This window comes from Balaenoptera musculus, chromosome 16 (genome assembly GCF_009873245.2).
Source record: "Balaenoptera musculus isolate JJ_BM4_2016_0621 chromosome 16, mBalMus1.pri.v3, whole genome shotgun sequence".
NCBI classification, from domain to species: domain Eukaryota; kingdom Metazoa; phylum Chordata; class Mammalia; order Artiodactyla; family Balaenopteridae; genus Balaenoptera; species Balaenoptera musculus.
The window spans coordinates 61,215,120-61,225,933 of record NC_045800.1 but is presented as its reverse complement, the minus strand read 5'-3'; the positions used below and the strand labels follow the sequence as shown (position 1 = coordinate 61,225,933).

The window sequence follows — 10,814 nt, the reverse complement described above, 5'->3', positions numbered from 1 at the left end:
TCCCTATATTCTGAGGACAAAGACGGTGTCTTTTATTAGTCCCTTGTGAACTGAATTAATATTTATGAGGCTCCTAGATAGTGGAAACAGGAGATGCACTAATCAAAACCACTCCAGAAGGGAGTTGTTAGGTGATTCCAGGCTCCCCTCACACTAGAGCTCTAGCATTAAACATTTGAGGCAATTTCAAGGGCCCAGACCAGTATCTTAAACTCATTAAGAAAGTTTATATTCCAGAGCAAAGAACCAGTTGGCTACTTTTTACAGTGGTTCTCAAACTGTGGTCCCCAGACTGGCAGCCGCCACATTACCTGGTAACTTGTTAGAAATGCAACTTATTGGGCTCCACCTCAGACCTAATGAATTAAATTCTAGAGATGAAGCCCAGCAATCTGTTTTAACAAGCCCTCCAGGTGGTTCTATGCACACTAAAGTTTTAGAACTATTAACCTATTACTCCACATGCTTTTCTACCCAAAAGCTTCCTCATGGGGGTGGGATAGGGTGGATTAAATTTTTAAGTGGCAAAGCAAGATATACATGGCCCTAAAATAGGGGTGAAGTGGAAGGTACTTGAGAAAGGTCACTGCCAAATTTAAACAAAACTGCACAACACTCTGGGTACCCAGCATTAATTCCCCAGCTCCCACCAATCTGTCTGGAAAATATTGGGCCTTTCTGTCCAATCTGCCTGGAGACCTCTGGAATTTAAGCATTCCCTAAGAAGCCTGTCCTTACTCCTTTGCTCTATATTACTACCTCGGTGATCTCATCCCTGCCCTTCCCTCTGCCTTAACTATCAGCTTGAGAGGTTATTTTCCAAACCTCCTATTTCCCACCCACTTTCCTGAGCTATAGGCCCAAATATCCGATAGTCTATATTCAGGTAGATGCCACTAGATTTCCCACTTCATCCTTTCAATTTGTCCTTCTTTCTTGACATACAAGGCCCTCCAGGGCCACAGACCCTTTCCTCATGCTGCCTCTGCCTAGAAAGCACTGCCTGCCTTTTAACAATTATGAATCTATTAAGACTCAATTCAAAGATCACCCATCTCCTTCCTGTCTCAAGCTTTTCCTGACCTTCTTTTCTTTACCTTCCCTTGGGTAGACTCCCTTTTTTGCACCCAACAAAACCTTTTATAGATGTCTGCTGTGACACATTTAACAGTAGTCATGGGCTTCCCTGGTGGCGCAGTGGTTAAAAATCCGCCTGTCAATGCAGGGGACACTGGTTCGATCCCTGGTCTGGGAAGATCCCACATGCCGCGTAACAACTAAGCCCGTGTGCCACAACTACTGAGCCTGCGCTCTAGAGCCTGCAAGTCACAACTACTGAGCCCATGAGCCTAGAGCCCGTGCTCCGCAACGAGAAGCCACCGCAATGAGAAATCTGCGCACTGCAACAGAGTAGCCCCCACTCACCGCAACCAGAGAAAGCCCGCGCGCAGCAACGAAGACCCAATGCAGCCAAAAAAAAAAAAAAAACCAGTAGTCATAGCACATGAGTATTTAACTTGCCTGTATTCAACCACATAAACTTAGCAAAAACAAAATAAAACACCTTTGAAGGTCATCATATGCTCCAGAGTTCACATAAAATAGGAGACATTATGCTTCTCCTAATGTGAATATTCCATTGTGTTTAAACACACATACCGGACTTCCCTGGTGGTCCAGTGATTGAGACTGTGCTTCCAATGCAGGGGAGCGTGGGTTCAATCCCTGGTCAGGGAAGTTCCGCATGCCAAGCAGTGCGGCAGCAAAAAATAAAAAAAAAAAAAATATATATATATATATAATTAAAATAAACACACATACGTTTTGTACAGACAGAGCAGTAATTTTGTCCCCAAAGGGACATTTGGCAATGTCTGGAGACGTTTTTGGTTGTCACAACTAGGGAGGAGGGTTTTACTAGTATCAATGGGGAGAGCCAGGGATGTTACTAAACATTCTACAATGCACTGGACATCCCCCTACAACAAAGAATTATTCAGCCTGAACTGTCAGTAGTGCTGAGGTTAAGAAACTCTGAGTTAGACTAATCTTCCTAAATAACGGACTTGGTCATATAATTCCCTTGATTAAACTCCTCCACTAGCTTCCCACTGGAACCAGAATAAAATCCAAAGTCCTAGCCATGGTCTGTTAAGCCCCATATAATCTGGCCACTGCCTACCTCTCTGATCTCATCCCTCTTCACCTTCCTTCTCAAGCACTAAACTCTGGTCAAAATGGCCTTCTGTCTAAACATACCAAGCTTGTGACCAGACACACCAGAGATTCCCAGGATCTTTACACTTGTTATTGCTCCTATTTGGAATGTTCTCTATTGCATGTTACATCTCAAATGTCATCCATCTCCTCAGAGAGGTTATGTATTCCCTGAACATTGTAGCATTAGTAGCCCCACTGTCACTAACACCACTACCAGTTATACACACTAATTACCCTATTTAATTTTCTTTGTAGCACTTAAAACCATATAAAATAACAGTATTTACTGTTTGTCATCTCCCCCTGCTGCCCTCGGAATGTACACTCCTTGAGAACAGGGGTATCTCTAGAGACTAGAAATAAAATGTTCAGTAAATACTTGGTTGACTACAACAGGGCCCCCCAGACTCAAGCCAATTATTTCACCCAGTGATCAACTAAATAAACAGAAGTCTGTTTCCAGTAGTGGAGGAAATAACTGGCTCTGATAGACTTGTTGAGAGAAGGATATGTTGGAATCCACAATGGAGTGTTATCCTAAAGGAATTTCAATGTAGTTTTGAAAATACAGCTTTTTCACTTCATATGCTGACCTTAGAAAATGTAACTCATTATATTGCCCCTGCTTAACATCAGTCTTTTATTAAACTGTAAACACTTTAAGGGTAAAAGCCATTTGGAATCCTCAGCATTTAGCATGAAGCTAAGGCACTTTCATGTACTGTCACCACCACTCTAAGCTGGAAATTTTTGTGTCACCTGTTACTGTGTGGTTTCTGTCTCCTGATTAGACTCTGATAGATATATCACATTTCACCCATAACAATCAGTAATTAAGCCCTATAGATTTTACTTTCACATTCTAGCTATAAAATATCATTATCTACCTGTTTACTTTCCTTGTTATAGCTAGACCTCTTCTTTTCCCTAACTACTACCATTAGTCACTTTAGCTGATACATGCATTACATCATCTGAACCACAAAAATGGCAATCTGACTGGTTTTTCCATTGTCGAACCATCTTGCTCAGTAAGTTCAACCTATTTATGTTACTGAATAATATTCAAAGTGGTATGTATTCAATAATAGCTACCATTTATTAAGTACATACTATATGCTAGACACTGTGTTAAGCACTTAACAAATATTCTCATTTTTTACACTCTGATTTAAAAAACTGTTTTTGGTAACAGTTTTATTGAGATATAATTCACTGATGTAAAGTGTACAATTCAATGGTTTTTAATATATTCGGAGTTGTACCATCACCACAATTTTAGAACATTTACATCACCCCCAAAATAAAGCCCATACACTTTAGCCATCATCCCCAATATGCTCACCACCCTCATCTCTATGCTGCCGCTAATCTACTTTCTGTCTCCATAGATTTGCCTACTCTAGACATTTTATATAAATGCACTCAGACAATAACGTGGTCTTTTATGACTGGATTTTCACTTAACATGAACATGGATGAACGTGTTTTCAAAGTTCATCCATGTTGTAGCATGAATCAGTACTTCATTCTTTTCTATGGCCAAATATTTCATTATACATATATGCCACATTTTGTTTATCTATTCACAAGTTGATGGACACGGGTAATTTTTACCTTTTGGCTATTATGTATAATGCTGCTATGAACACTTGTGCACAAATGTTTTCATTTCTCATGAGTACACACCTAGGAGCAGAATAGCTGGATCAAATGGTAACTTAATGTTTAACTTCTTGAGAAACTGCCAAACTGTTTTCCAAAATAGCTGCACCATTTTACATCCCTACTAGCAGTGTATGAGGGTTGCAATTTCTCTACATCCTCGTTAACACTTGTTATTATCTGTCTTTTTTATTGTTGTCATCCTAGCAAAAGAAGTGCTTTCTTTCATTGTGGTTTTGATTTGTATTTCCAGATGACTAACGATGCTGAGCATCTTTTCATGTGCTGATCGATCATTTGTATATCTTCTTTGGAGAAACATCTGTTCAGATCATTTGCCCACTTTTAAATTGAGTTATTTGTCCTTTTATTATCACGTTGTAAGAGTTCTATATATATATTCTGGATATAAGTGGAGAGGCTGAGGTCACAGCAAGTTGTAGAAATGAATATCTAGGGAATATCCTAATCCTGAGAGTGTAATAAGAGAAGGATGACAACAGACAGGGTGTGGTAGAACGGCAGACCCAAACAGAGAGCTGATGTTAATCACTCCTTTGGCAAGAGAGAAACCTCCAATCTTGAGATGTTCTGTGTAGACAAGTAACACTTGGCAGTGAATAGGAAATAAGATAAAACAAGTGACTTAAGAAGCCCCAAACTGAGTTTATTGTGGTATAGACCAGGTGATAACAAACTCCAGTATATTCAAGTAAAGTCTGATACACCCTGGGATACCTAAAATACAACACAAGGGCAAAAAGCTGCTCTAAAATTAGAAGTCCCCGAGAGAAAATAGGAAAATGAGACATGTATCTCGAAAAAGCCAGGAAGTAGAACAGTGTGCCAATCCTCACAACCTCCCCCATGTTCCCAACCACTTCTCTGACTTGCTCATGTTTCCACTACTTCAAGTCATTAAGACCTCTGCATTTTTTAGCCCAAATTGCTGTATAAGAAGAAAGTCTTTTTCAGAAGAATAAGGTGCCATTCTTCTCCTTGGTGCCATCCGGTTAAAGTCAAAACGTATAACTTTCTCATGAAGGAAACTCTTAGGAACTTAAGGCTCTACAAAGACTGATACAAGGGCCTTTTGCCACACACTAAATCTAGAATCCTGTCTCTAGAAGCTACATGTGGCTAACCTCTTAGACATGAGTCACATCATACAGGAGCTCCCATTCAGCTTAGAATCTACCGAGACAAGTGAATTAAGTTTACGATATAGTGGATTTGAAAGTTGGCAATAATCTGGCATCAGCAGGTAATTTCATCACAATCTCTGCCTTTTCTAGACATCCAGTCAGGATCTGGCTCAGCTATTTATACCCTGCCATTTACTTTCTCTCCCAATTGCCTCTTATCCAGCTGGCAGGAGCTTCCAAGAAACATGATATAGTAGGCACTGCAGTATACTGGCTGCTTGTTGGGGTTGGAGTAGACCTGTTCAGGTTTGAGGGACGCAAAAGGATTAGCTCCATAGGCTGTGATGTGTGTATCCAGGTCCACCAGAATCTGCAAAGAGGCTGCCAACTCCTGCTGGCTATGGGAGACAGATAAGAAAAATTGCTCTGCTGATTATGAAAGAGATAGGAGAGGAACTGCTCATCAATCCCAAAAATTACCTAAGGCTGGACTAACGCAACAGCTATCCCTCCCTCTCAAATGTCTAGACTAACTACTCAATTAACTAGCATAGCACTTTGAAGGGATGAGAAAGCCAAGCATGGGAAGGAAGAAAATCCTCACCAGAAGGCAGAAGATGAGCAAGGGGGAGAGAAATAAGCTCATCTAGAGGTGTGAGTGAATTGGGGAGGTATCACAAATAGGAGGAGGTCAAAACCTGTAAACAGTAATCATCGTAGGGATCTCATAATCACGAAGTAGCAAGAGGGTGGGCAGCCAAGCCTCCATCAGGTCCGGGGAAGCATGGAAACCTATGGAACAAAAATGGAGATGGGAATAGAAAGGGGAAACGCTAAGGTAGACCCTAACCAACATACTTCTTTGATTGTGTCCACCCCTCACCTTGCTCACCTCCAATGCTCATTTACCACCATCGCCCGCCCCAGATTCTTTAATGGAAAATTATAGACCCAGGTGTAGCACATATGGCTAATGATCAACCAAGGTCTTCATTATATTATGCTTAACCTGACCAAATGAATGCGGTTCCAAAGGTGCAAGAGCCAGGATGGAAAACTCCCAGAGGACCGACCCTGTATTCCCCCAAACAAATGACTCTTACCTGGATGGAATGCCACCACCAAATCTGGATGGGCTATCTGCCCAGACTCTACCTGCTCCTCCCAGAAGTCATGATAGAGGCCCCTATGGCCACTAAGCTGAACTGTGCCAGGTTCCAGGAGTGAAGGTGAGGCACTCTGTGAAAAGCCAGTAGCTACATCTACACCCACCATGATTACATGGAGGCCAAGGTGCCCAGGAAACATGTAGCCAAGTTCATCATAGTCCCCAGAGTGAGTGAGGAACGTCTCTGCATGAGAAGCACCAACCACGTGCACTGTGCTTCCCCCGAACTTCCCAACATTTATCCCCAAGGCCTGAAGCCCAAAGCAAAGTGTCAAGGGCCGTGACAGGGCAATTGTCAGCAACTGCTTCAAAGAGCCCTGCAGGACATCTGGATCTGGCCTTGGCCATCCTACACTGGCCCACAGGGTGGTTCATGGCCTGACTACCAAGCACAGCATCCAGAGTAGCCTCTTGTTGTAAATGTCGCATAGAAAACCAGGTGTCCCAGCCCTGTACGACTTTAGTCAGCCAAGACCAAGGTCCTGAGGGAAGGACAAAATCACCTGCAGGAAAGAAGGAATAAGAAATGACCTAATCCTTCCCTGGCTTCAATACTCCCTCCATGTTCATTCTCCCAACCGGTCCCCAAGACTGCCCTGTCCCACTCAGTTCCTCATTTTTTCCTCAAAACAACATGCTTTCATATCTTTCTCCAAGTACCACCAACTATGACCGTTATGGCAAAGTTCCCCAATACTGTCACTCCACCTGTGACTGGAAGCCATTCCATGAGACGGTCCACAGCTACAAGACGCAGCTCTTAACAAACCCTCCTGTGTGCTGGCCAGTCTGACCTCTGGCACTCTGGACCACAGTAATAGACATTTCTGCACCTGAGAGAATGAGGCCCAGAAACAGATGTTCCTGTACCTCAAAGGTGAATGGGGGACTCCTGGGGAAGGGAACTGATATTCCTGCATCTGGGAAGAACGATCACTGGGTGAGGAAAGTAGGGAGAGGAATGACAGCTGCTGCAGCAAATTTGGGGACTACGTTTGGCAGAGGAGGCAGGAGGGAGTGGGAATGTAATTTTTCTCTTGGGTTACAGTGACACCTCTGCCTCTATCTAGAACTTTTTACATCCCTTACAGAAAAAAAAAAAACACCAGGAGTTTGTGGCTGCCCTGTTATCACAGGTGTGGCTTGACCCCAACCTCCCCAGACAGATATGGTCTTACCACTTAAGTGCTCAAGAGAACAGAGGTAGAAAGGATTATACTCTGGTCTCTGTCTAACCTCCCCATAATACCAAAATAATCAGGAGCCTTATAAGCAACGCTTTTCTAATTTCTCTGTGGCCTAGATCACACAAAATGAGGAGCGAGCCTGAAGTTATTCTGAAAATTCTCAGACCTTTCCTCCTGCAATGAGGTCTTAGAATAGGATCATTCCGAAGTCTCCCCTATTAGCCCCCAACTAATCACCTCTTGCAGTGCCGGAGGACCTTGGAGTTTGAAAGGCCACTAGGGAGTACTTTACAGTGAACACAGAATCAGAATGTGTCCTCCATCTTCTGGAACATTTCTTGAAGGCATCGATATCCAAAGCCTGATACAGGAGTATCCCCATCTAGCACCAACCTGCAGAGACAGCATGAAGAAGGAGTGGCAATAGGAAAAACACCTCCAAAATTTCTCATGACCCCTACCTTGCCTCCTATATATTGGTAACTCTCCTACTCCCATCGTTTCTCTTTTAAGCAAATTACATTTCTTCTATAGTAATAAAACTGGCAAAAGTCAGGATGAGAAAATCCCTCGTTGCAAATACCCCATATTCCCCAAGCTATACTCCCTCTCCACCTTATGAATCACTTCTACCAGTGACAATGTATCACTCTTCCATAGAGCTAGTCACTCACTTGTATTCTTCATATCTTTTCATGTTCAGCTTTTGAAGGATCAGCTGGGATAGGCCAGGAACATTATTCTCCAAGGAGAAGAAGCCAAGGGTATCAATGCTAGGGCCAGGTTTTGAGAGGGTCAGAGGCACAGGAGTCACAACTGTGGGTAGGGTCACAACCACGGGAGCCACTGATGAGGGGGGTTTCTTGTGCCTTCGTCATCGGGACCGTTGAGCCATGGCCTGTCCAGTGATACCTGGGGACTATACGTAGAACAGATATGGAATGGAATTTTGTAAGTTGGACACATACGATGTTTTTTCATATGTTTGACCTTTCACTTGTCATTCCAGTCTCTCAGGCCCAGGTATCAGTAAGATTTATTTCATATCTACAGATTATTGATCACCACAGGCAGTTGTGAAAAAGAGAAATAATTATATGTGAATATAATTATACATATATGTATTATACATGAAGTTCTATATATAATATAGATGCTTAGAAAAAGTCTGGCAGGACTCATATAAAATTGATAACAGTGATTAACTCTGAGGAGGGGAAAAGGCATTAGGATGGGAATTGGATCAATAAAAGGGAACTTTAGACTTGTTTGTAATGTGTGACTTTTTATACAAAGAATATATTCGTATACTATTAGTGTATTTTAAAAAATCAACTTAAAAGAGAGGAAAAGGCAACAAAAGTTTTGGTTGTCCAAAACTACCATCTAACTGGAGAAACAGTCAATCTAATCTAGTTGGGGAAGGAAAACATTCATTTTAAAACACCTATCATCACATTTGTAAGCAATAAACCAAAAAGTAGAAATCAAATGCAATACCAAATGAGCACTAGCACTACAATGCCAAGTTATGCACATTATTAGGAAAATTTTCTAAAAAGGTGAGTTCTGAAGTAGAACTAAACCCACACTCACACACTACCTAGAGAGAACTCTTGTGGTGTCCTCCTTCCCTGGCCTGTCTTCTCCCATTCCTTCCACGAGGGCTGAGTAAACAAAAGGGACTATATTGGAAAAAATAAAACATAAATATTTATTGATAAACAGATAAAATCATTTGCAAAATACTATAACAGAAACAAATATGAAAAAATATACTTAACATCTAAATGTCTTAGAGATACGTTAGATATAAACTATAATATAAGGCAGTGTATAAATCCTACAAGAAAAGTGAAACTAAAGCACTAATGGGAGATCAGAAGAAGAGAGTCTCTCAGTTGGCAAGCTACAGAAAGACTTTATGAAGCAGCAGTTGGAATAGACCATGAAATATGGCAATACTGTGAATACACAAAGATAGGGAAACAGGAACTCTAAGCACAAAGAAGAGTGTGACCATAACAAATGTAGATGGGAAAATTCTGGGAACTAAGGAACTAGAATGGTTTGAGTTGGATTATTAAGTCTAAAGACCTAAGTGTAAGAGATAAAACTATAAAGTGTTAGGGGCTTCCCTGGTGGCGCAGTGGTTAAGAATCCGCCTGCCAATGCAGGGGACAAAGGCTCGATCCCTGCACCGGGAAGCTCCCACATGCCGCGGAGCAACTAAGGCCGTGCGCCACAACTACTGAGCCTGCACTCTAGTGCCCGCGAGCCACAACTACTGAAGGCTGCGTGCAGCAACGAAGACCCAACACAGCCAAAAATAAATTAACTAATTAAAAAAAATATTTTTAAATGGTAACTTTCATGTTAAAAAGAAAAACAAACTATAAAGTCTTAGAAGAACACAGGGGAAAAGCTTCATGATTCTGGATTTGCCAAGTTCTTGAATATGACACCAAAAGCACAAGCAAAAAAGAAAAAATAGATTAAACTGGACTATATCAAAATTTTAAAACTTTTGTGCATCAAAGGACAAAGTGAAATGGCAACCCATAGAATGGGAGAAAATACTTGTAAATCATATATCTGATAAGAGATTAATATCCTGAATATGTAAAGAACACCTAAAACTCAACAACAACAAATAGCCCAATTACAAAATGGGCAAAAGACTTGAATAGACATTTCTCCAAAGAAAATATACAAATTGCCAAGAAGCACATGATACTCAACACCACTAATCAAAGGCAAATCAAAACAACGGACACCACTTTACTCCCATTAGGATGGCTATCATCAAAAAACTAGAAAATAACAAGTGTTGGTGAGGATGCAGGAAAACCGGAACCTGCCTGCACTGATGGTAGGAATGTAAAATGGTGCAGCTGCTGTGCAAAACAGTATGGCAGCTCTGCAAAAAGTTAAATATAGAATTATCATATGACCCAGCAATTTCACTCTTAGGTATACACCCAAAATAACTGAAAACAGGTACGCAAACAAATGCTTATACACAAATGTCCATAGCAGCACTATTCACAGTAGCCAAAAGGTAGAAACAAACTAAAGGTTATCAAAAGAAAATGAATAAACAAATTGGGAGATATATATACATATACATATGTGTGTATATATATGTATGTATATGTATATGTATATAAATTCAGCCATAAAAAGAAACGTACTGATACATAGTACAATGTGGATGAACCTCAAAAACATTATGCTAAGTTAAAGAAGCCAGACACAAAACGAGACATTATATGATTCCATTTATATGAAATATCAAGAATAGGTAAATTCAGAGACAGAAAGCAGATCCATGGTTGCCAAGGGTTGGGTGGAAGGGGGAATGAGGAGTAACTGATTAATGGTTATGGGCTTTTTGCGGGGGGTGATGAAAATGTTTTAGAACTAGAT

At 41.1% G+C, this 10,814-nt stretch overlaps 1 protein-coding gene across 1 annotated transcript; it reads right to left on the bottom strand.

Annotated features, from left to right (window-relative positions):
* Positions 1 to 4,531: 4,531 nt before the first annotated feature.
* On the bottom strand, positions 4,532 to 8,280 carry MSS51 (MSS51 mitochondrial translational activator). Its single transcript, XM_036829095.1, is given in 7 exon segments — positions 4,532 to 5,428; positions 5,729 to 5,822; positions 6,134 to 6,569; positions 6,571 to 6,701; positions 6,907 to 7,031; positions 7,623 to 7,778; positions 8,060 to 8,280. Coding segments are annotated over 7 exon segments (1,383 nt in total). The 3' UTR covers positions 4,532 to 5,208.
* Between the last annotated feature and the right edge of the window lie 2,534 nt (positions 8,281 to 10,814).